Source organism: Paramacrobiotus metropolitanus, unplaced genomic scaffold (genome assembly GCF_019649055.1).
Source record: "Paramacrobiotus metropolitanus isolate TYO unplaced genomic scaffold, Prichtersi_v1.0 Parri_scaffold0000034, whole genome shotgun sequence".
Taxonomy (NCBI): domain Eukaryota; kingdom Metazoa; phylum Tardigrada; class Eutardigrada; order Parachela; family Macrobiotidae; genus Paramacrobiotus; species Paramacrobiotus metropolitanus.
The window spans coordinates 98,060-124,977 of record NW_026570254.1 but is presented as its reverse complement, the minus strand read 5'-3'; the positions used below and the strand labels follow the sequence as shown (position 1 = coordinate 124,977).

The window sequence follows — 26,918 nt, the reverse complement described above, 5'->3', positions numbered from 1 at the left end:
AAATACGGTACATGAGGAAGTGATGAAAATTACTAATTTACTATGTTCTGCATTAGAAACACGATTATTTCAGTGTATTTACGGTTACTATAAAATATGAAAGATTAATGAGTATTGTATGTTGTACAGTTTATTCTAGTTTGTGTCGGCAACTGCTTGTCTGGGACTGGCGCATTCTGAGTCGTAGTTTATTGTAATCCACCAAAGTTCTTTTTTCGACAGTACAGATAGATCAAGTATCCCTGCTTAACCCTGCAAAGTGGATTCCTCAATCTGGGCTGTGAATCCGCACAATCATCGATGCTTTTCTATCCAGGATAGTGCCTAATTTCAGATAAATTTAGCGGAGGTATGACTTGATAAAACATAATTTTATTCACTGCATTTCATTAATGAAAAGCACGTTAATGTACTGTTTTGCAACAAACATGTTCGACGCAATCAAAGTAGGATAAAAAGTTTAAAAACCACATACCACAAGAACGGTTTTTAATAAAGGTATCAATCAGGTACCCAGGGGTTTACCTATTAATAATTCACAGACTTTATTTCAGTTTCCATCGTTCAACAATGGATTGGAGCTATGTAAGATATAGGAACGGGAATTTCTATGTGGCGACAAGATCTGGGTAAGTTTGATTCGTTCTGCGTATGCGCTGAGTTATAGAGCAGTGCTGTTACTGCCTGATTAGAGGATTATTTTGGGAAAGGTCACACATATGTATGTCTGTATGTATTTACTGCGACATTTTAATGATCAGGCATAAGCGTAGAAGCATGGTGTCAAACGAAATTGGTTTAATTGGTTTTTCAGGGACACAGAAATTGGTCCATTCCACTGCGAGCAAGATGCCGAAGAATTCGCTTGCACCAGACATGTTAATTTCCTGACACAATACTGGGGTTACGACCGCTTTGGCCGCAGCAATAGGGACCTGCGCGGGGTAGTTTACGTCCACGGGAGATGCTCAAACCAGCACAGCCATAGCCTTCCGCGACGCGCTTGCTACGGGCTGTAATGGGGCTGCAATAATTCTATGACCGTCAAGAACACTACCGGCAGCCTAGCTGGGAGCCGAGGTCACCCTGGTGATACTTCCAACCGGGCTGCGCTTTTCGGTGTGCTGGAGGCAGTGCGTGAGGCGACTTCTCAAGGGTTTAATTCGCTGGTTATCTGTTGCGCGAACACCTATGCGTTGAATTGTACGAAGAATGTGGTATTATCATAATACGTAATATAAAATTATTGTATTAATACGATTAATTTCACATACCGAGTTAAGCGTTATTTGTTTTTTTAATTCATGCGCGTTCAAATGTAATTTTCTTGTTTTTGCCAGTGTTACTAACAACTGAGCACGTTTAGACCTAATTTTTAAATTTAAATAAAGATATCGTTGCTGGCGTCTTGAACGTGCGACAAACTGAGAAATGGAAACTGCTTTTCTATGTCCAAATAAGTGGGCCAATATAAATTGTTTAAAATTATAATTGCATTAATGATTATGTTTTGGTACTTTCTTTTTAGGTCCTGGAAAATGGATGAAAACCTGGCAGATGAATAACTGGAAATCTAAACGAGGAAAAACTGTTAGAAACCGGGATGTTCTTTGGAAATTAAGTGCTGCCATTGATGCTTTTGGAGAACAAAATATTTTCTATGTAAGTTGAAGAATGAGGATTCCTTAAATCATTAATTTGTGTAAACGTGACGTGTGGGAGTAGGATCACACGCCGGGATGTACGTACGGATGCTGACTGTCCGCCTTCCACCTGCAAACATACGAATAATCTAGTCAATCAATGCTGTGATTTGCTGTTCTCTTTTACTAGTGGTGTAAGTGATGTCATAGCGCAGAGTCTATATAAGTTCCAGTCACTTCTAATATCGACATCAGTAGTCTGAGATTTACTTCTGAGACTGCTTTCTAATTACGATTTCCTAGTGTTGTGGACTACGAAGTGTATTAATAAAGAGGCAGCAATACTTGTTCTTACGGAAGTGCATAATCGTTCCCGGATTATCGCTTAGTATACAGGTTTGCTCGTGACACAATCGTCCTAGCTCTTGTTGATCCTCGTAGAAACTGCGACCGGAGATCGTAGTTGGACTCTTCGCTAGGGATTCCCGAGTTCTCGTGTTCCCGAGTCGTCCGTCGTTCCACCGTAGTTTATCTGTTACAGTTTGAGAGTACGAGTGCCTACCGACTGAGCATTACAGGCGTGGAAGAGTAAAGATTGTTCATGGAACCCTAATCGGTGTGAACGCTTATACACGACATGGCGCCCACCGGTGTCTTTTAATTTTCCCGATGTAACAGAAAATTATTGGTGGAAAGTTTGGTGGTAATTTACAGTAAAAGTGGTCCGTATAGGAAAGGCGTCGAACCGCAAAGGTGCGCCGAAGGAGGTCAGCGTTCCTGATCTGGCCTAGTTAATTTATTTTGGCGAGCTTCCTCGCAATCGTGAGCTTCCTCACTGGTGAGCTTCCTCGCCAATTAAATTTAAATTTAATTTAATCGGACCGTAGGGAAAAACAGTCGAAACCGCAAAGGTCGACTGTGTGAATTGAGTGGTGTTTCGTGGGTAATTTCCGGGTTGTCTGCGCAAAGCAGTAACCGCGGCGAATAAACTGTGAACTGTTGTGTCAGTGTACCTGGCCGGCAGATAAATCAGATAGTAAGCTCTGAGCCACTGTCAGTGGCCAGGTAAGATAACGATCTCCAGCAGCTCGATAAAGGCAAGCCGCAAGCGGTAGCCAAAATCAGCAGCTAGAGATAGTTGATCGTGAAAAGGTAAACACCGGCAAACGGTGATTGACCTGTGAGTTAAAATTACGGCAGCACGCAAAGTGCAGCAAAGAATTTTAAGAGTTAGTTTTGCAGCCGAACCGCAAAGGTCGGCTGTGATTGAATCTTTTCACTGAGCAGTTCAAACCTTAAAGGAGGACTGTCCAGCGAAATAGAGTTGCATAATTGTAACTTTCCAAGTTACGGTAAGCTGTAGCACAATAGTTACTGTACTTACCGTAAGAATGTCCAATCCAGAAAATAAGAACAAGGCGCTAAGCCAAGTTCCAGAAGATAAGGTTATACAAGGTCCATATGAAGGCGCGGCGACACAAACCAGGTTTAAATTCAAACCCGACGAAATACCGTTAGGTTTGATGTATTTCGCACTCAATCTAGAACCACCCAAAGGTTCCAGAGCTTATTGTGGTAAGCCGTGGGTAGATTTCCAGGAGTTGGGGAAATCGGTGGACCCAAACAAAAGGGCACCCTTTTACTACAATGGATGGTATGAGACTGAACGGTGTATTCCAGAAGACTACCTGGATATCACTGATGAACAGTTTAATGAAGCAGTTAAAAAAGCTTACAAGTGGTTACCTGAATATAAGAAAAATATGGAAGATCGTAGAAAAGCGGCCATTATTGCGCTTGAAGCAGCTGCAAAAGTTGGAATAAAACCAAAGGAGTCCGTTTCTGACGATCGACCCAAGCGTGCGGTGGCGGCAAAATCGAAAACTACCGAGAATACAGAACAAATTACTCGTAGTGAACCAAATACAGAACCGCTTAAGCTCGTAGAGCCACTTTCAGAGGAAAGCCTCTTTAACAAGGAACAACCTCTCCCAGATTTTGATATGGATGAGGATATCCGATCAGAGGATGATACGCCCATTCACATGGCGTTTGGTGAAAATGCGGATATAGCTCCGGAAGCATCTGCAAGAAAGAAAAGTATCATGGGGGGCGGGATGTCTTTTCACCCGACACAATTGAAATTACATGCGTTTGTTTCGGAAAAAGACTTCGAACAACCTGATGAGGAATTTCTGGCTAAGGCAAAGGAAGTTGATGGGCTTCTAGCCCTTACACAAACCGATCAAGATGTGGGATTAGTCGCCCGGAAGACGATGCCCGTGCTGCTCCAGGGTCTGCGGACATGGATCGCAACTACGAAATCAAAAGTAGACGAAATGGGGAACTCTATGTCCCTGGACGCTCGTGTGGATGCAGAACGTAATCTGAAATTAAAATTCCAGAATGACTTTAATGAGATGCGCATTAAATTCGAAAATGAACAAACCGAAAATGATCGTTTGGTAAATGAACTACGCATCGCCGCCGATAATTTGTCTCAGTCACGAGATGTTGGCAGAAACGCACAAAATGCTCTCAATGCTGTGAAAGATGAGCGTGACGGATTAAAAGACGCTAATCGGCATTTGGAAAAACAGTTAGAGGAAGCTCAGAGGGAGCTGTCGGCGGCGAAAGTTACCATTGACGGTTTTAAAGCACAAACGCTCCCTGATACGACGAAGCAGGTTATGGACCTAGACCAGAAATTAACGAAAGCCCAGCGGGACCTGAATGCGGAAAAAGACGCGCACAAGATGACCAATAAAAACTTAGCGGATGCGCAAAATCTGTCTCAAAAGCTTGCTAAGGATTTAGATGATGAAAAGAAGCGCGCTAAAGATAAAGAGGACACCCTGCAGCGGGACCTAACTAAAGCAAATGTACAGCTTAACAAATTGTCTACGGTTGGCCCGATGCATATTCCTAAGGAAAAGGATGAGCAGTCTCAAAAAGAAATTGAACGGCTCGAAGGATTACTGGATGCCGAAAAGGAGAATAATCGCAAGGTCCAGAAGGAACTGAGCGACATAAAAAATAATAAAAAATGCGCTAATTGTGAATCAGCAATTAAAGCGAAGAGGAACGCACAAGCTGCCGCCTTCGAGAAAGATCAAAATTGCAACCGTTTATATGAAGAAAACAAACAGCTTCGTGATGAATGGTACGAAAAACAAGATCAACTCACCAAATTGGAGGATGAATTTAAGCAAGCGTGCAATGAACATCTCCAGTTCAGAAATTCTGGTCTTGCTCTTGGAGGAGGTCAAAGACATTTTGAAAGGGAGGCGCCGGTAGCGACAGGTGATGTGTTGCGGTCCACTCCTCTTTCCTTGTTTGACCCCCAGAACTTCTCCACATCCAATGAACAGCCTTCAGCTGTTGTAACCAATCCGGCTAGTATCCTTCGGAAGCCCAGACAGGAATCACGGGTTGAATTTTCAGAAGCGCATGCAATGCCCCGTTCGTCTTCGGAAAGCCAGATTCCTAAGGAAACAGTGCCGCCTAATCAAAGGAAAAATCGGTCAACAGATTTGCGGCAAGAGATATTTAAAAGGGCGTCCGATGACGTTAGTCGCCATGTGCGCAAATCGGAAAACAGGGACGGTTCTGATATCGAAAATGATCTGATGGATGATATACTGGCCGATGACGAACACCGCCGTCCTAGTAGTACAGCCAGTAATGAATCCACTTCCAGAAGCACACAATTGGAGGAATGGTTAATCAAGCAAACGCAAATATCGGATAGGGCAGCGCTTACACAAGAATGCGTTGTCGAATTAATCTCGAAACTTGCGGACAAAGGAAACGATAAAGCCGAAGGCAGTATGAAATTACTTACCTTCGACGATTCCCATCCAGAAAAAATCCAGAAGTGGCTTATGAATGTGGAGCAATGTCGAACCACGAATAATTGGAATGATGAGGTTACTTGCCGTAGAGTAACCGGTGCTTTCACTGGAGCATCCTTTCAATGGTTTGAAAAATTCTGGAAGGACAATAAAGGAAAATCATGGTCTGATTTCTTTAAACCGGCAATTATTGAGCATTTTAATGGCTCATTGTCTAAAGCGGATATACGCAGAAAAATGAACAATCGTAAACTGGATTTTTATGAGCCAGTTCGTGCTTACCTGGATAGTTTCCTCCCATGGTTTGAGGAGCTAAAAATCTCAGGTGAAGAGCAGGTTGAAGCACTCTTGGAGGGTGTTCAGGATCACCGGCCGGCATGGTTCCGCGAGATCTACAACGCATCACCAAAGAATTATTCAGAATTTGAAAAGAAACTACAGGACTGTGAGAAACTGTGGAAACGTATGAATAAAGATAAGAAAGCGCCCGAAACTACCCAAAGGAATATACCAGCAGAACCGAGGAGTGCTGGAAATAACTCGAATTACGAAAACCGAGGCGGCCGTGGTGGCTCGTCTCAAAGAGGAAATTATTACCCAACTCGCGCGGGTCGTGGAAATTATGGGAATAATCGCGGAGGATATTCCCGTTCATACACTGAAACTGTGATCCCACAGCAGCAAAATTCTGTGGCCCCAGTGCAGCCTATCCTGAGTGTGTCCCAGCCGCAGTTCGTCCCGGTTCCGGTTTATCAACAGCCACAATTTGTTGAGCAACAACCAGTACAATTTGCGCAGACCTTTCAGCAGCCTATCCCGATGCAAGCTGCTATGCCTGTTCCTGTGCAGATGATGAATCCAATGATACCGGTAATGCAACCGCAATATCAGCAGCCAGTACAGAATCTTGATCCACAGTACCAGCAGAACGCTCCTGCGAATAATAATAATAATAATAACGGCGGCTATAATCGTGGGAATTACCGCCCAAATAATAACTACCGTGGGAATAATAATCAGCGTGGAGGCTATAATAATAATAATAATCGTCAACAATATCAGAATGGCCCAGGTCAGAATTATCGCCCGCAACAGCAGGCTGGTAATCAACCTCCGTTTGATGAGCGTAACATTTTAAAAGATAAATGGCGAACAAACCGCGGAGTTGAGATTTGTTTCCGCTGCCATGGGTTACACCCGGCAGCAGGCTGTACGAACCAGTTCGTCCTTCCACGTCAGTATGAGCCGTCTGCAGAATTGTTGGCTCGATACAACAATCCGCAACAACAGATTAATATGATGGAGTTAGACTTACCAGCAGGTTTGTCTTCCCCGAGACCTCAGTGTAATAAAATGGAAATCCAGGACTTTTCCCAGTACCCACTTGCGGATCACGTTTGTCTGTTGCCAACGCTGGATGCCCAGGCTTGGTACTCTGTAATCGACATTAATTATCAGAAAGTGAAGACAATGTTAGATACCGGTTCTAGCATTTCCGTTATGTCGTTAAAAATGGCGAAGGATTTAAATTTAAATATCCACCGCTGTCCGGACCACATTAAAGGTAGAGTCGTTCACACAGCTTACCAGGGAAGACAGCTGATTGAGCCATTGTCGGTGGTGGTCACCATCCATGAATTCGGGATGGCTTTTGAGCACGCAGTTTTGGTGAGTTCCACCTTCGACAGGGACCACGTTGTTTTAGGTTTAGACTTTTTAGCTACAAAACCATTTGTTTTAGACATGAATACGATGACGTGGCATCTCTCGCGTAGACCGCCTGGTGCGCCAGTATTCCTTCGTCGCGAAACTCACCTTATGTCGGATGTTATCCGTTCACACGACTTCGACCCCTTAATCCCTCCTGGAGTCAAACCGTCTCCTTTGATTCCAGCGCTGATGTTGACTGAACGAATTGGCGTCGCTAAAGAGGCAAAATTTGTGCCATACGAATCCGCACATTTAATTCTGGCAAAAGCTGATCCGGAGATTTGCATCCTACACTTACAGAAAGCCAAACAGTCATGGCCTCGTCCAGTTCAATCGCCACCGGCGATAAAAGTTGCGGACGCTCCTATCAAACCGGAAATTGAGGAACTTGTGCCCGTACAAGCGGCACCGTCGAAGAAAGGATCCGATCAACGTGATGAGGAGTTTGTCCGTAGTGTAGTTCAGGAGATGATTCGTCAATATCTCCCGAAAGCGGCTTCCGTCGCTGACGAACCGGTCAAACCTGTAATTAAAAAAGAAATTAAGACGGAAAAAATCCCAGAACCAAGTCAAGTTCGTGGGGGAGGCGGCGAAATAATTGTACATAATATGCAGTCAAGTTCGTGGGGGAGAGAACAAGTGTCTCCCCAGCCGCCAATTAAACAAGAAAAAATCCGTCAGCCGTCGCCAGCATCCAGTTCGAGTACCTCGCCTTCGGTATCGATTAGTCCCGCGCCCAATTCTGGCTCACGTCAAGTTCGTGGGGGTGATGATCCCTTACAACTTCCCATTCAGATTTCATCTTTGGACGCAGTCCTACAGCAGCATCCTGCAGCAAAATATCTGTATTTGGGTGTTTTGGAAAAATCGTCTAAGTCAGTAGAATGCCTCAGCATGGATAATAAGCTGTTAAATGTCATACCTGTTGAACGTGACTGCAGAGACGCCGACGAAGTCCATGATTATCCGTCTTTCATGGCACGGAATCCAGAGTTGAAAAGGTGGATGTCACCGATGGATAGACCACAGGATAAAAGCTTGTTCCCTACAGAAAAAATGTTTCGCGATCCACAGTTCTGGAGAGAAACTCAACAGATGTGTGTGGACAGCCGTATGTGGTATAAAATGTACAAGAAGCCGGCGCATGCAAATACGAATTACACAAAATATGAGGTTAACCGGTTGATTATTTGTGAAGGAATTCTGTGCAGAGTGCCCGATCACTCTGGCGCATGCCCGAGGATTTTTGTGCCACACCAATGGCGGCAAAAATTAATAGCTTGCTTTCACGATATTTTAGTGCATAAACAGGTATACGGCCGGTGCGAAAAATTATATCCGTATCTAATTAAGGTCTTTTACTGGCCAGATTGTATTATTGAAATCGAGCGATACGAAAAGAACTGCGACATATGTCGTAATTCGGTAAACGATCGGCGACATTTTGAATTAACAAAACGGAAGGAACAATTGCATGCCCAGAGAGCAACAGGAACACGTAAAGTTACCTTTTCTGTGGATAATCCGGCACCTGCTGGTGATTTCGAGGATGGTAACTTCATTCCTGCGGACGGCATGAAGCCTATCAATATTGGCCCTTGCCCGGTTTCCTATGAAGATAAGCAGGCGGAGAAGCAAAGGGAAGTTAACTCTCAATTGATTGGCAACTCACCCCAGGAGCATAAGTTGATTAGTGACCAAATGTCAGACTTGCTTCCTCCGGCTGTCAGGGCAACATATGATACCCCCACCGATGTAAATATTAACGAACAGTGGGCAATCTGGAACGAAATACAAAAACAAAAAGCGTTGAGAGAGTCTGTGGGAGTTAATACAGCACAACCCACCGTGGGAAATGACGAACAGGTATCGGAGGGCTCGGGAAGGAGTTCGCCCCGGCGCAAAAAGTCCAGTTATAGTCGACGAATTAAACGCGAATATGCGGAAAGAGATGCGGCAAGCCAGATGTCCGCCGAGACAGTGCAACCGGCTCCGGTGCAGCAGCAAGTACCTAAAAACCTACCAAAACGGTCCCAGGATGTTCGTGAATCCACGGATATTCCGGCATGTGTTTACACAAAGGATGTCATTGAGTTGGCGTACAGGGACGCCCATCTGAAACAAGCACAAGCCCAGACAGAAATTAATTTAGCGGAACATGACATTTACCGTTTTGAGCCTGAACCTGGTCCAATTGATTGCTTCAAAATGGAGCTCTTTCCGGCTTCACCGGTGATAATTCAGCCCCATTCGCAGGGAATTATTCGGGCGACAACAGCCATGTCGGACGAACAATTTATGGAATTCCAGGATGAGTATTTATATACTCAGCCATTTCTCTACGAAGGAAAAATACCAGAATCAAATAAAAACGCTGTCTTACTAGATGGCGTTTTGACGCTTAACGAATATGGCAACTGTCGGCTCTGTGTCGTCAACGTTTCCGACAAACCACTGGTTTTAAACGAAGAAACTAACCTTGGTGAAGTAGTACTAGTTGATGCTGTGTATCAGATGGACTCTCCAGAATTTCAGGAAAGCTGTCACGGTGACTCTTGCGGCGTTTCACGCGATGAAAAAGGTGTTCCGATACCGGACAAAATTAATGAATGTGTCGCGATGCAGTCGCAGTCTTCCGCTCCCTGTGCTGTCGATCCTGAAACGGAAGAAACGTTTGCCAAAATTAAAGTCGGTGAGATTTGCCCAAGCAAAGAAGAGCTTAAACAGATCGTCTATCAAGCAAAGTCAGTTCTACCAACGAAAGCTCGTCCAGTCGGATGTTGTACCATTTATGAGCACTCGGTAGACACGGGAACGAGTTTGCCGGTTCGAACTCCTCCGTATCGCACATCGTTTGAAGATAGAAAATGGCTCCAAGCTAAAACACAAGAAATGATTAAGGACGGCATCATAGAACCGACTAATTCGGCGTGGGGAAGTCCTATTTGTATAGTAAAAAGAAGGATAAATCCCGGCGATTAACTGTTGACTTCCGTAAATTAAATGAACGGTTAATGGGCAGTAGCTATCCTTTGCCCAGAGTGGATGATATTCTTAATGCGTTAGATAAAGCCACAGTGTTTAGTAAAATGGATCTTAAGTCGGGGTTTTGGCAGAAAAAGATTAAGCCAGAAGACCGTTGTAAAACTACGATGGTCGGAGAAGAGTTCACGTTTCAATACAAAGTCTTACCATTTGGCTTAAAGGACGCGCCTTCCGCTTTTCAGCGTGCGATGGACTTAACGCTTGCCAACATGAAATGGAGAAACGTCCTTGTTTTCATAGACGACATTATCGTCTTTAGTAAAAATTTAGCCGATCATATGCGGGATTTGCAGGAGCTTTTTCTGAGGCTCCAGGAGTGCGGTTGGACTATTAATCCTGAAAAAACTGAATTATTTGTCAATTCGATAACATTCTTGGGACATACTGTTGATCAATTCGGTATCAGTACGGATCCCGAAAAGATCCAGGCGGTAAAGGAATTCGGCCCTATTAAAGATAAAAAAGACATTTTGCGCTTCTTGGGCATGGTAGGATATTACCGTCAATTTATTAAGAACTTTCAAGAAATTGCAGAACCGCTTCAAAAACTTATTCCTAAAAAAGTTACCTTTGAGTGGGGAGTTGATCAGTGTCGCGCAGTCGAACAGTTGAAGGAAGCCTTAGTGACGGCGCCGGTTTTGGCCCGTTATGATCCAGAGGCTTTATCGCGAGTTGTTGTGGATGCCAGCACTATCGCTGTGGGTGCAGTGCTTATGCAGTGCCCTCGGGATCACCCGACGGACGTGGCAACGAACTGGAGGCCTATCGCATATTTAAGTCGTAAGTTAACAGAGACCCAGAAAAGGTTGTACTTCCCTACAGAACTTGAAGCTTATGCAGTCATTTGTGCCTTAAAGAAGTGGAAACATTATCTGTCTGACTACCAGTTTGAAGTCCAGACCGATCATCAGGCTCTGGTTTTCCTTAATAATATGCGCGATGCCGCTGGCCGCCTTGGGCGCTGGGCACTATACATACAGCAGTTTAATACTAAACCGGTCCATATCCCGGGCAAAGAGAATGTAATAGCTGACGCTTTAAGCAGAAACCCCGGAGAACAACCGGAACCCGACTCTGACGATTCGGATATTGAGTTTGATTATCGGCAGACTTACCCTTTCGCTGGTGATGCAGCGATGATTGAATGCTGTTTTGCGGTTTTGGAAAGAGACTATGCGGATATCCGCTTTGAGATGATGTCGGCCGAAGTGAAAGCCATTTCTGAAGAGGACATGAGAGCCTTCGATGCAGATAAAGTCCAGAAGTTGATTACGGACGATAAAGCCTCGTATTGGGCGGAAGAGCAGTCTCGTGATGCGCGCATTGTCCGTTGGAGGTTGCTTCTAGAAAACAAAAAGGAAAAGATGTCAGAGCACGAGCAATTACATCTAAATAAATTTGTGGTTAAACAGGGAGTCGTTTATTATAAGTTCGAATTAAACCGCAAAATCTATTACTGTATGTACGTGCCTGTGCATTGGCGCCTTCAGTTTCTTCAAGATAATCACGACTCACCTTTAGCAGCACATTTGGGAGTCTTGGCTACTTACAAACGGATGTATAAGTACTTCTATTGGCCACGGATGTTTGAGTCAGTCAGGAATTACTGTGCATCCTGTGCGGCATGTCTTGCTCAGAATGTCCCCGCTACAGCTCCGGCTGGGGCTTTGCAGTCGAACCCGACAGTTCCTCCACGATTAGTGTGGGCAATCGATGTCGCCCCGGCTCTTCCAACGACGGAATCTGGAAACAAAAACATAATTATAGCTGTCGATTATGGGAGTAAATATATCGTGGCAGAAGCTGTAGAAAGAAATGATGCTGCTACATTGGCGTTATTCTTTTATAAAAGGATATTAACGGTCTTCGGGATGCCTATTCACATTACGTCAGATCGTGGCAGCAATTTCATGTCAGAAATGTTTCGGGAGCTTCTTGCTCTTGCGGGTGTTGCTCACGCACCCACGGCGTCAGGACACCAGCAGGGGAATGGTTTGGTCGAGAAGCGTGTCGGAGAAATTAAGAAGGCATTGGCGAAATACGTTAATGAGCAGCAAAGTGACTGGGACATTTTTCTCCCGGCACTTTGCGCTGCCTTTAACAGTAAAGTTGTGGAACGAACGGGCCGCACACCATTCTTCATGATGCACGGCACCGAGATGCGATTACCTGTGAACAACTTTTTGCCTTTTGAAGAAGACTTTGTCGTCCCCGCTCACGTTTTCGTACAGCAAATGCAGCGCGGCCTTGGTGAGGCTTTGGATCTGGTAAACGCCGAGGAGTTCCGGCATAAACTAAAAGACAAAATTCGTTATGACGCGAATATATCACACGTCTTGTACAAACCGGGAGATCAGGTGCTGGTTTACGTCCTTCACCGAAAAGTGGGCAAAAATCCGTCGCTTATGCCCCGTTGGACTGCAGGATGGGAAATTGTTCGCCCGTCAGGACCGGTGCATTATGTTGTGAAGAGTAATCGGCGCGGGAATGTCAAAACTGACACAGTCCACGTTAGCCGTTTGAAACCCTACAACTTCCGCGATGTTGATACTATCCTACAAGATGAACAGTTACCTAAATTACTGGATTGCGTGGAGAAGGAATGTCCCGATGAAATTGTTGAGGCGCCCGCGCCGCCGCCGGTGGTTCCGTCCGTTGACTCAGCATCGTCGCGCCTTGATGCTGAGTATGCGGAATATCTGGATAAACAATTGGAAGAGGTACCGCTTTTGAAGACCCGCTCTGGGCGTGTGGTGAAACCTGTGGAGAGACTTATCAATCAAAATAACGACAAAAAACGCAAGAGAGACCCATCGGTCGACGTCAAAAAGCGTATGGCAACAAACAGTAGAAACCCGGCTGTCCTGAATGTATCCCAGCCGGGAGGGGGCCAATCTGAACCAGTTGAGCCGTTGGCCAGTGACACTCCGCCAATTACCTGTAATGCTATGGAGATCGGCCCGGCACAGCCAACGAAAACTCCCCCGGTCAATGAAGAAGACAGAACTCTTCCAGCTCCGGCTTGGGCGCGTCCAGTTGAGCAGTTTTGGCCCCAGGGCGTAGTCACCGACGATGTGTTGGACAAGCAAGAATTCTGGAAATATCGACAGATGGAGTGTAGTGATATGATGATCTGGGACGCAGTTGTAGATGGAGGCTACACTCTGGAGGAATCCCATTACGCGGCTTGGCACCTTCCCTTGGTCCTGAAAATTAATGGCATTATTTGTCATTACGGAGAAAAAGAAGATATCGGTAAAAGAATCCCCAGAATCCTAATTCCGTTCCAATGGCGTAAAATTTTAGTGGAATCCGTGCATCGCCGATTATTACATAAATACAATAGCGTGACATCACCATACGATTATCTTTATTCTAACCTGAGATTCTTTTGGCCAGAAATGAAATCGGATTTAGCGAAATTCAGTCGGATTTGTACGTTATGTAACTTGGATTAAACGGCTGAGCGGCCGTGTAAATTTGTACATTTATTTTTATCTTTGAATTTTAAAAAATGCAAATTTCATATCTTAATCTATCAATTACCTGGAAAATTTCCCAAAACTTATGTGTACGTACAGCTTGCGTGTGCGCACTCGCCATTGGATAGTCTGCAGTGACGTAGCGTTCGTTGCTTCCATTTGGTCAGTAGCTGCGTTGAAATTGTAGGAAGGTAGTCAAGCGAAATTTGAACCTGCAAAATTGGTGTTATCCATGTGTCGTTCTTAGTCTCGTGCGGGTTTGCTCCTTCTCTACTCTGACTCTTCGCCTAACAATTTCTGGCATACCGTTATAATGCATCGCCCGAAAGTGCCGTTACATCCTTCTTATCAGCACGAGGATACCACCAGTTCCTCGGAGGATTCGGTGCAGGTTTTGGCAGATGTTTTGACGGATGTTCAGCCGCCAATGTATCCTGATCCTCATGTCGGATGGCCAGAACCAACATTTGAATGGTCGACTCGCATGGTTGATTGTGGCATTCCACCGTCTCCATATGATTATGCTCGTGGAGGAAAGAGTTACGTCTCTCCGTCTGGTCTGATTCATTCTCCCCACAATCCAGACACTGATTACGTGGAGCTTCATCCTGAAACTCGCCTGCGTTTCCGTGGCAAGATCTATCATAATGGCTCTGAAATGACGCTGGATAAGTATAACCGCTTTGTACACGCATTGGATCTGTCAAAGGATGCGCATTATGCCTTACTTCGTTACCTGCGGGTGGATTTCCGTCAAGGATGGCTCATTGGGCAGATTGTCTGCGAACTCCGGCGAAACTACGGAATTAATGTTGTGCGTAATCCTATTGAGTTTCTCACCGCGTTGGATTATGTTCCAGGGGAAACAGGAGACCGTGGTGCTGTAGTCACGCTGGTTGATGCGTACAATCAACATACTGAGGAAGAATTGTCCTATGTAGATGAGCACTTACGTTTGGAAGCGGAGCAACGCTTCTATGATCGTCTGAATGATCGTTTGAATGCAGCGGACCCGCGTTCCCCAGAACAACGATGGCAAGAATTACAACAAACCCGTTGGCTGTTGGAAGAAGGACAGGAGAAGCGTGGCCCAGGCAGGCTGGACGCCTCCATTGCCAAACGCCACCGTCCACGCCGTGATGATGATGATAACACGGGCGCTGCATTGTAGTAAAGTCCTTTCTGCAAGCACAGTGTGTCATTATCATATCTGGTTTTTATTCTTGTACCTTCTTGTCTACAAGTAGCATTAGTTCTACGGAATAAGACGGCCTCTTTTAGTTTATAGAATTTTGTTAGAGAGCCTTTTTGCTTCAGTCGTATAGTTAGCCGTCTGGCAGCACTTTACGTAATATCTGCTGTTACGAGCTTTACGTAATATCTGCTGTTTACTTTACCGTTTACCTGTGTAAAACTGATGGGAGTTGTTCAATAATAAATCTCGTGCAATGGATCGGAAATTATTATTATCCGCTGATAAATTCCTAGAAATAGTTTAGAGGCCATTACAAAGATAGTTGTCGTTGAAATTCATAAAAGATCTTAGATTTCATGTTTCAACCTGTAATGTCCTGTGATCGCTGCAACCGCCCGTATGTAGCTGAATGTTAGGGCAGTGGCAGTTTTGCGTACTCAGCTACTTCCGGTTCCGGTCTGTCTGCAGTGTGCCAGCAATTTTCTTGCACAGGCGTTCCATTCCGACTTCTTCTTTACTTCTAAATTAAAACTTTCATTTGTTGCTTTAAATTAATACCCACACCGTTGTGTTTGACAAATGGATACTTTTACGGGTCCCTTCAGTTGTAAAAGCAATGTTGGCCGCATTATTTCGGACGACTATGCGGAGAAATTACGTCGTAAGTGTCTGTTGTTGACATTCTCCTATGTCTCGGTTCGAGAAGGATCTCATCCTCATTCTAATAATGAGATTCTTCTCTTATGTGTATTACAGTGGAAAACCCCGAAAGGTTCGAAATGTTTGTTAATTATGCGGTGCATGAAATCCGTGCGGACGAGACGGAGTTTTACTACGTCCGTCGAGGAATCTGGCCCGGACCCGATACCTTGGTGGTTCGCGCTGCAATGGATCGCATTCGTAAAGACTTGGGTCTTTCGCCGATGCCACCTAAGCCAGAATCTCCGCGTGCTCGCCGTCTTCGCCGACAAGCCGAAGAAGCTGAAGAGAAAAAACGCATGGAGGAGGAACTCTGTTGCGTTGACTGCGAGAATTTCGGCCCAGGTACCTGTGGTCGTATTCGATGGTCTGAGCCAGAAGTTAAGCAACCAGCTGAGCCAGCGGTAGAAATTGATGAACCAATCCCGAATATCTGGGGATCTGGCGAGCTGGAGGACTGGAAGGAGCCTGCTCCAGATCTTGATGACTGGTGGGAACAGAACAAGCTGGACACTCCAGACCCACTGAAGGTTTGGCCGGAAAATGCGTTGTGGGTGGATGAAAAACTTGGCATTGAGCAGACACCCAAGCAGAAGCGTAAACACATTTCTGGGCAACGTCACTCCCTGCGCGGCATTCCTCACAATTATTGGAAATAATGTATTGCACCATCGGCCATTCGGGTATTCTGTAAGCGGCGATGTGGATAAACTCTGTACAGGCTTTTTAACGCGTTGTGGTACGGTGTGCAGATGATTCCCCTTTGCACTGTATGTTTTGTCGTTTAAATCTCACCTTAATAACGGATTATGTTTTCTCTCAAGTTGTGATAAGCCTGATTGTTAAGGCTTTCTGTTGTTGTGAACTTTTTAGTGGCTTAATAATTTTCCTGATGCTGCCATAATTTTGTATGGTTTTTAGTGATATGGTGATATCATTCTGAAATCAAATAAATGGTTGAAAATTAAGATCTCGGTGCAAGCTATTTCGGAATTTGTCCAATGTGCTCCCTACCGGAGGAGGCGATTCCGTTGGCGTTAACTTCGCAGCCAGCGAAGTCCGACAATTTCTCACTGCCTTAAGCGGGCGGTCGCAACCCCGCCAGCATCCTGAATGTATCCCAGTAGTCCTCTCGTTATTGTTTCTTTTATCCACTTTGATTTTCTACTTCCTTTGGATAAATTCACGCTGTGTTCCGTCGGATACTTCTTCGTGATATTATTTTAATCAGATGACTCCCCCAGCCTCTGAGAGACAGGAAACGGTCAAGCAGGCCCTGGAAACCCGTGTTACGGCGTGGACGATGAGTGTGGCCCAGAAGATGGCTCTACGCACTGAAGCCCAACATCGCTTCGAGCGGAAAAAGATTGCAGTGAAGGAAGCTGTTTCGAAACTCCCGTTAAAGAACCCGTAGTGGTTTTTGGACTCAATGGAGTCTTTGAAGGGGATTCTGCCTTTCGTTGCTTCAAAATGGTAAACTTGTGGACACTTCTGCCCGTGTTTTCTCGAGCATCTTACTCTTATTAGTCTTGTCATTCAATTGCAGCTCGGTTGTATGTTCTTTTTATGATCTCGTATTTCTCGGGTTCTGTTTAGAATTTTACTTCAGCTGGTGTGTATGGTTTGTGTTGGTTTTAGTTTTGTTATGTGAGTTCTTGCTGTTTTCCGACTGGATAACACTATGGTTATTGCGTTGTGTTCCCTCGTTTGCCCAAACGTTTGGTTATTTTGCGGACTGCGAATGTAATAAATTTCATGTAGTTGCGGCTTGTGTTGTCGGTGGCCAAATTTGGAACGCTGTAGTCTGCAACCGAACAATCGTTTCCTTACGTTAGTAGCCCTTCTTGACTGTTCACGAAGTCCCTTACTCGGGCAGGTGGCTGATAAGCACACTGTGCATTCTCGTTGCAAGCAGCGGTACGTTCTAGGTGTGCAATTATCCTGCATTTTGCGTAGAGCGACCCCGCTGGTATAGTACTGGCTCCCGTTATTGGCTTCGTGTTGGTCGGAGGTTCCAATCCATATAAAAACGCGATTTTGTAAATACACTTTCCTTTTTTGGTTTTATTATTTTATGCTTTCATATTTTAGGACACGGGATTAAATAATGTGAATTACGGCTTATCCTACATTGAGACAGATCGCTACAAAAGTGGAAACTATAACGACGTTAACCGTACGACATTATTTGATAGTAATTTTGCCAGATACTCTCGTGGTGTAGTGGTCGTGTGGCCAATTTCTGTGACCACCCGGTTGATCTAAGGCCTTGGGTTCAAACCCCCACAATTGATGCACAATTTGTCAGACCTTCTTTTTCGATTTTATATTTTTATACGGTAACATATCAATATTTTGGTGCTGTTCTTTTGAATTTTGCCATCACAATGAATGAGCGAAGGAGTCGTATGTCCGGCCGCGTTACTATTATACGCACGTTGGCGCATTTCCGGTGTCAAGTTATAATGGCGGATATTCTGTGGTGTAGTGGTTAGACCGACAATCCACGCTAATCAGCTGTGTCAAGGTCTAGAGTTCAAGTCTCTCAAGTTAAATTGCGTATTTCGAGAATTTTCTTTTTGGGGTCTCATATTTTTACATTAATGCTGACAAATGCGTTGTCTTTGACGAGTACAATTTTACGATCACTTCCGATGGAGGAATTCGAAATTAACATCGTAGAACGCCGTAGTATAGTGCTTTGACCTGTTGAACTACGACAATGGTTAATTGGAAGGTGCTGGGTTCGAAACCCCTTAGAATTAAATCGTAATTTCGAAACACTTACTTTTTGGTTTTTATATTTTCATTAGTGTCTCACTTAAGATATTCGCGCTGGCGATTCGAATTTTGCAATTACCTCAAGGGAGCGGCTTTATAAATCAAGTGCACATTATGCTGTTGCTGTATGTATATCAAGTGTAATGTTTCAGTTCTGTGCTTTCTGTCGAATGATTTCGTAGAGTAGTGGCCGAGCAAATAATCAAGGAAATTACTTACTGAAGTCTCGGGTTCATTTTGTAGTATAGTGGCTCACTTCCAGAGCCACAAGAAGGAGCTAGTCCACACCGTTTAATCGAAACTCTTTTGAAATTGTACTTACAAAATTTTTGTTCTCGCAGTATTTTTGTACCTGAACGCTGAATTTAGCCACCAGATGAGCTATCACAAATTATACACGACATGGCGCTTCCGGTGTCAAAGTCAACGGGGCTCTTACGTAAAGCACCTCGTAGCGTAGTGGCTCGGCCGGGAATTCTCGTTCTCCAACTGCTTCACAGGTCTAGAGTTCAAATCCCTAAAGTTAAAATTGCGAATTTTGAAAACCTTCTTTTTCGGGTTTATATTTTTATGGTAATGGGGAATAATGTGTTGACATTGTCAAAGATCATTTTGCGATCGTTTCCGTTGAGCAACTTACAAGTACCGTCGTAGAATGTCGTAGTGTAGTGCTTTGCACCGTTGAACTACAGTAACGGGGAAACTAAAAGGTTTCGGGTTCAGTCCCTCACAGTTGAATTGCATTTCCTGGGAAATCTACTTTTTCTTGTTTTATATTTTTATAATCGCCTTGAAAAGTACTGACAATACTTTCTGGAATTGCAGAATTAAATTGGAAGACCGGCGCATGATGGTGTATATTCTTGAAGTGACAGTGCGCATGCTCGTGTCTTCACTTGCAATCGAATGACTTCGTAGTACAGTGGCTGGAATGATGGCCATTCATTACAATTACTACCTCTTTGATAATCTCAGGTTGCATGTTGCATGTTCAGAGCTCTCTTTTTCGGTTCTATATTTTTGCATAATTGTGGAACGAAATTATGCCACAAAGAGATACTGAACTTGATGTCTCAACTGGAAAAGCAACGTATAGGTTGCTCAACGCTTTAATGTAGTCATATCATATATACACATGGCGCTTACGGTGTCTAAATAATTGTTTGGAAATGTGCGTAGTCACGCTAGCGTAGTGGCAAGAACAGGATGTAGCCGTGCAGCTAGTTCTCAGGTTCAACTCCACGTTAAGACCCATTTTGTATCTTATAAAATTTCTTTTTATCTCTTTTTGGTCTTTGCCGACGCTGATTTATGCGGATGTGCTGTATCTTTGGGAATTAAATTTGCCCCGATTACAAAGTACGGTTAATTTTCTTATTAATGTGCTACAGCCTAGTAATGCACAAGGTCTACGGCTAAAATTCGTTTAATTGATTCCGGCAACATTATTACGACCGGCAATTACATTCTCTTGATAAAAATTCATATTAAACTCAAAGGATGAGATCCGTACGACCAGGATAATCAGAAATTACGTGAGCATCGGTTTCGAAGTTAGCGAAATTAAACTCAGATCCAAAAGTAAGATACAACCAGGATATACAAACAACCGGTCCAGCTACCAACAAATTATTTAACAGCCGCCAGAAATGCATAAAACGCCGTAAATTAATCTAAATCCACGTCTTCTTTGGCATTGTTGATATTGGCTACACGCTGTTCCAAAGCCTCGCGCACATATTTCATCTGATCGATGCCGGTGTACACTCGTGCCTTTAGAGTGTTCACCAGCGCTTTACAGTTCTTCATGATGTCCTGCTCACCTTCGACCATCCTCAGCAGCTTATCGATGTCTTCGGCGTTCTCATCGCCTGGTTTTTCAGCTTTGGCCTTGGCTTTTTCAGCTTTTGTGGCGCCATGTTCCTTGTTCTTTTTGCCTTTTTCACGCTGTCCGTCCTTTTTGGGTGCTACATATCGCGGACGAGCATTCATCTCCTTCAGTTGACTCAGTGTGATGATTGGCTCGCGCTTGCTCCGAGCGTCCTTGTTGGAGCGAACAAGCAGGTTGGCTCCGATAGTGTTGTTTTTCGCTGGCTCGATGGCGTCCAGGCGCTCCATCACCCCGTCAATGATTAACTCCACGTCTTCGCCAACATGGCCGAAACTAGCATCGGTTACTTGCTGTTCCAGCTCTTTTCCGTTCCTTTCGATCTTTAACGTTCCCATCTTCACATCTATAAATTATATAAATCATCATATTGAAGAAAAGTGAAGGTTTTCTCTGTTTGTCCAAATGAGTAATATTAGTGCAGACTCGCAGACAGAGTATAGACAAGACGCCTCGCTCCGTGTTTGTAAATACAGGAAATCACTTACTAATTGTTTGCGCCAACGTGTCACACAGACAGCAACCGCGAATACTCCGCAACCATAGATCAATGCAGCTGTGGACGTACAGATTCCCATAAACCATCACGATTCGTTTCCTTTCTAGCAGCCGATGTAGGCCACGGTTGAACCAGTACTCATAGTTCTCGAGCTGGAGATCGTATGTTCCGGTAGCCCACTGCTGAATTTCCGGTCGACTCATGGCGTAGCGGGCGTGATAAAGAATTGCTCGTATCATACAGCGAAGTTTGCTGTAAGTATCCACGATCTTTACCTGCCGGTTGTTGTACACGTCTTCCGCGACTTCTAGAACGAAGCGCCCGTCGCGCGCCATCTTCTTCAGCAGAATTCCAGCGTTAATGGCATCTTCTAAGAAAACTTCGACTCGATCCGCAGTGAAGTCCGTGTGCATATCCTGTACGAACTGCTTGATGTGGGCAATATCCACATAAAAACCGGTAATATCTGCTTCGAGAATGCAGGCGTGCGCGGCTGTGTGCATAGCCAGTTGACGACGGCTTTCAGCGGTCTCGTTCTCCACAAAAGGTGCATCCATCGCAAACTGCACGGATTCTCGCGTGCGCTCCTTCCAATATCGAGCGTGTTCAATCGCATCTGTCTCTGCTGATGGTTCTCCGGGTAATGCAGCCATTACACTATAAGATTGGTTAAAATACGAAATGAAATAAATAAAAGAAGGATAGTAATAAACAGAGGAAAAACCGTCACCACAGAATAATAAAGTATTGTAGGGTTCTTCACTTTTCGGGATATGAAGTAATGAACAGCTGATAATTGTTGCGCTTGCAATGCGGCACTCTGTCGCCTGTCGATCGCCTCGCGCTGGCAACTTCGTCGGAAACTACGTAGTTTCCGGTCTGTGTTCTGAATATTTCCCAGCCGCGTCTTCTGAGCTTTGTTCCTCTATTTTTATTGCTGTGAAGCTGTACGTTCGTGGAAATTATAGTTTTTCTTCTCTAAATCCCTAATACTTTTAAGGAAAGAATCGAGGATATTCATTGTTTAGCCTCCGACACTCTAAACAGTGAAAATTCGGAAAATCGGCTTGTCGCCTGTCAACCGCTGTGTGGTTGACTACTTGTGTTTTCAACTTCCGGTGGCGGTGCCGGATTAACCGTACTGCAACTTGGTCACTTTTTGTTGTGGTTTTTCGCCTTGTGCATATTTCTGGATTTTTGCCTTCTTCTGGCATTTTTCCTTCTTGACGCTAAGAGTTACCAAAATGTCGTCAACTCCGAAGAAGCTCACTCCGACTGCGCGCAAAACGGTCACACCTGTGGCTCGCTCTCGCAGAGAAGTGTCAAGCTTGTCGTTTGGTTATTCGCCTGACAGCGATGAAGCTCGTTCCTCCAGCAGAGTCACTCGATCACAAGTTTCTCGGCGCACGTCGTCGCAGCCAGCGTTTTCTGCCCAGTCGGCTGAGCCATCGGGAAGTCGGACGGCAGCAAAGAGTCCTAAACCTTCAACTAGTAGGACTGAGGCCATAGTTGGTGCGCTAAAGTACCGATATCGCGAAGCAAAGCGACGCACTATTGCTCGGCGTAATGCAGCTGTGGTTCGCCGTCATGATCGCCGCGGATCATTCCCTGCTGATCCTGACGTTGAGATCCGCTCGCCAGCTCCAAAGAAATTGCAGACGAAAGCGGAGAAACAGTTGGGTACCCCGGATCTTACGGACGAGGAACCACCGTCGTCTGAAACCCCGTCTGTGCGGGCAAAGCGAGGTATTTTCGCAAAAATTGGGTAGTGGTAGTCTGTTTTCGTGGAATAACAACGAGAACCGCATTTTACTCGGTTCTTCCTGTGTTGTTTTTACCCGCACTTGCAGTCATGACCATTTACGAATCTGTATGCTCAGTTATGATATTTAGCTGATGTTAAGCCATCGTCACTGTGTTGCATACGCGTAATGTGTAGAGCTAATTGCTGGCTTTCATTATTGCTAGATGAGGAGCATTTAAATCGTGGCGGGATTTTATATGTGCCGTACGATCCAAAGGCACCGCGGCCGGTTTACAAAACCAAGCAGACGGCTCGCAAGCGAGCTCATTCCGGAGTATTTCCCAGAATGGCTATGCCGAACAAGAATGGTGAGGATGTGGTCATTTCGCAGGCCTATTTCTCTGGTCTTAATCGCTTCCATCCCCGCTATTCGGAATTGTACCTATCTCACTTTTTATATCCGAATGGAACTTTAATTCATCGTTTTGATCTTTGTTCCGTCACTTCTCGATTACCTACGCCAATTGCACTTGAACTTCGCCGGCAATATTTGTATTTAAATCCTGTTTTTATTGGTTTGTTTAAAGAAATCACCAAGCATCAGCAGGCAGATGCGGTTGCCCGTCAAGCGTTTGTTGTATCTGCTGCTGCGGAGAATGCTGAACCTGAGGCATCCACTTCGGCCGGTCCCTATTATTTTCGTACTCGTGGAGAAAAGCGCAAATACAAGGAGGTTTCGCCGTCCTCGTCTTCACCGGAAAGCGAAGTCTCGGTTTCGGATAATGATGGCAGTGACGATCCTGCTGCGGACGTCTCTGCTGATGAAAACGCTGATGACGAGGCGGAGGACGACATGGAAATTGACGACAATAATGGATCTGACTTGGAGAAAATGGAAGTAGATCCACTGCCGTCGATGCAACCAGTTGCTCCCGCGGTTCCAGCTACTGTCCATGAGGATTCGCCTGAATTTCCTGAATCGGTGGCTCGCGGTCAACAGCAGCCACATTCCGATGAGTTGTAGTCATGCTACATTTCGTGGTGCTATTGGTATTTCGGGTATTTCTGTTGCTATTTGTGCACAAACTAAGCTTTTAGTTTTTGAGGAGTTAGGCGCTGCTCACTTTTTACCTCTATTTTCATTCCTCGATGCGGTATTTCGAGTCAATGAACTGGTCGTTGTGTTTGCGGTAATCGTTAGTGCTGAATCTTCCTTTGTGCCTAGACAGATCTGATCTCCTGATTAAGTTGAATTAAAGGATATAGCGCGAAGCGCTGATTGGTCGTCTCTTCTACCTGTGGAATCTGCCGCATTTTGAACTTTCACTCTGGCAGACCGGTATAAAATCACTTGCGTGTAGCGTGCAGAAATCGGCATTGTGGATTTTTCGTTTCAGCGCAGTAGCGTGTTAGATTTTCTGCTTTCTTCAGGTGTGATTTTTGACGCTTCTCTCTTTTTCATTTTTGCGTTAAAAGGTCACTAGTTTTCTTGAGTCTGGGCATGCCGCCTATTGATCCTAACCGTGCCTTTGATAAGTTGGTAGACGCCATTTTTCATTCGTCTTCTAACCAGCACCAACAGCAGTATAATGCCGGTTATAATCACCGAGGAAGGGGTGGAGGCCGTGGCACTTTCCGTGGCAACTTTCGTCCGTACGGCAGAGGAAATCATCGGAATTTTGGAGACAATAATCTCCGTCGCGGAAACGATCACTGGCGTCGTAATGGCCGACATCTGGGCGCACCGGAGATTATTGAAATACCTGATGGAGCTCCTAACGCAGCTGCACCAGTGGAAGCTGCCGCCGCAGACATGGAGGTTGATCTCCCGGGAAACCAAGCGCCGAATGCACCGAATCCGGTCCAAGGCGGCGGAGCTGTGGTTCCAGGTCAGCCCCATGCTGTCGACCCTGCTGTCAATTTACCTGGCCCGCCAGCCTTGAACGCTGTTATTCCTCCGGCTGTAATTCCGCCTCTGCAGCAGAACGCTGAATTTCCGGGTTTGCCGCCGAATGTTGTACCGTTGCCTGAGGTGCCGATTATCCGTGATGCCCGTGACCGTTCTCCAGCTGATCGTCCACGTGCGCCGTCTGCGCCTTCCGGCCCTGTTGGTTCTGCTGAGCACAATTTTGTGCCTGGATATTTGGCTCAGCAGCAGCAGCGTGAATTGGATGCAGATCGCCGACGCCAGATGGCTGCGGATGTTTCTCGCCGTTTGGATGCCGCTGCGTCTGGTTCTGGTATCACCGGATTGTTCTCATTGGCTCCTAGCGCTGGCAAGTAACCTTAAATAACCTTTCGATGATCTGTTGTTGTTTCCTTTTGATCTCACCGCTATTACTGGTTATTGTGCCGTTTTATATATCACTCTAATGCATTGGAGCTCTATTACTCTCCCTTGTTGTTGCTCTTTTTATTGGTTTCTACTTTCGTGTTGGTTGACCCATATTATGCACTTATGATCTTTATATTACTATGCTTAGCTTGTTTGTTATTGTTGATTGACCTTGTTGCTGTGGTCACTGGTCTTCGAGAATTCGTAAGAATACCAGCCGGTTGATTTCACGGTTCCGTTTGTTTAAACCATAGTACAACAACATCGAGTCGAGTGTAATTTTATTTTTCAGTTTTAATCATACCATTAGTAAAGCTTTATGCCGTGTACTGTATATACAACCACACCATCTAAAAACGGCACATGCAGTACAAGTAATTCATAGTTCGCCTTCCTGGATCCTTGGACCTCCGCCCTGCCAAACCCGTGGACTTCCGGATGCCATTTCGCCAAGGATTCCACACACTAACTCATTCGGAATCGCGGCGTACAGTCACATCGGGCATCGGATGGACACGTGGATTGTGCGGTGGATCGGGATCAGGACGGATGGAAGTGCACAATCGCACTGGGATGTTGCGGGATGGATTGCTTATATTGGCACGGCCAAGCATCGTTCGTGGGGGTGACGTGTGGGAGTAGGATCACACGCCGGGATGTACGTACGGATGCTGACTGTCCGCCTTCCACCTGCAAACATACGAATAATCTAGTCAATCAATGCTGTGATTTGCTGTTCTCTTTTACTAGTGGTGTAAGTGATGTCATAGCGCAGAGTCTATATAAGTTCCAGTCACTTCTAATATCGACATCAGTAGTCTGAGATTTACTTCTGAGACTGCTTTCTAATTACGATTTCCTAGTGTTGTGGACTACGAAGTGTATTAATAAAGAGGCAGCAATACTTGTTCTTACGGAAGTGCATAATCGTTCCCGGATTATCGCTTAGTATACAGGTTTGCTCGTGACACAATCGTCCTAGCTCTTGTTGATCCTCGTAGAAACTGCGACCGGAGATCGTAGTTGGACTCTTCGCTAGGGATTCCCGAGTTCTCGTGTTCCCGAGTCGTCCGTCGTTCCACCGTAGTTTATCTGTTACAGTTTGAGAGTACGAGTGCCTACCGACTGAGCATTACAGGCGTGGAAGAGTAAAGATTGTTCATGGAACCCTAATCGGTGTGAACGCTTATACACGACAAACGTTTTTAATGTAATTTTGAACGAAATTTTCAGCTGCTCGGACGAGCTGTTGTTATTTTGGAACGCTGCTGTATTCGTCCGTATATGGGATACTTTATTGTTGTTTTGTGCCCGTAGGAGCACGTCTGGGATTGGAGTGACCATGGATTTCAACGAGCCAAAGCACTAGCCGATTGGAACCCTTCCGCTGCGGCAAAGAAATATGTCTAGCTGGTGAGCTGTAAGGAAATACTGTTAATCGCAAAATGAACGATTTTTATAGCGATTTTTGCCTTTTGTCATGCCTTCCATGTGACATTGTGACATTAGGCTGCTGATTGTGACTCTGTCAGATCCAGACGAGTCGGTTTTCTGATTTTTACTAGTTATGGTTTGTTCTAATTCTGAATGACGTGTCCAGTGATCTGTCTGGAATCTCTGGATGCACATATTCGGTATGTTTCGAAGTGAAGTGATAGTGTTCCCGGTGTCTCATCAGGCGTCCTCTGTTTCTTTTTTATTGTTTGTCTTGCATCGGTTTTAGTCTTAAAAGTTACAATGATTACTCTTTACTTACTTGGGTTTTGTAATGGAATCTTATTAAAACTGAAAACAATCTGGGAATAATATGCAGTCGTACAATTGAAATCCCAAAATTGTGCAGAGGCAGCTAGTTCAGTAAGACGGGTAATTTTTCTTTAGGAGTACAATGTTATGTGTATAATTGCACAGTGTACCTTATTCTAGTCCAGGCATAAAAATTAATAAGAATAACTTGCATAATGCATAGATACGGCAGATCTGCTTAAACGTGCTCGCAAGTTATTCAAATTATTTAAGTCAAGTTAACAAGTATCACATTCA

At 44.9% G+C, this 26,918-nt stretch overlaps 1 protein-coding gene across 5 annotated transcripts; it reads left to right on the top strand.

Annotated features, from left to right (window-relative positions):
- The first annotated feature begins 55 nt into the window (after positions 1 to 55).
- On the top strand, positions 56 to 26,619 carry LOC129589276 (ribonuclease H-like). Of its 5 annotated transcripts, XR_008690581.1 has the most exons (5): positions 56 to 349; positions 555 to 629; positions 815 to 1,203; positions 1,529 to 1,662; positions 26,193 to 26,619. XR_008690581.1 is itself a non-coding variant. In XM_055483937.1 (4 exons), exons 2-4 carry the CDS (start codon positions 1,038 to 1,040, stop codon positions 26,283 to 26,285), a joined length of 393 nt encoding a protein of 130 aa, XP_055339912.1. In that variant the 5' UTR covers positions 652 to 721; positions 815 to 1,037; the 3' UTR covers positions 26,286 to 26,619. The 5 variants fall into 5 exon arrangements, 2 of the variants coding, with proteins under 2 accessions (XP_055339912.1, XP_055339911.1); XM_055483937.1 differs by lacking the exons at positions 56 to 349; positions 555 to 629 and adding an exon at positions 652 to 721; XM_055483936.1 differs by lacking the exons at positions 56 to 349; positions 555 to 629 and adding an exon at positions 664 to 729.
- The last annotated feature ends 299 nt before the right edge of the window (positions 26,620 to 26,918 follow it).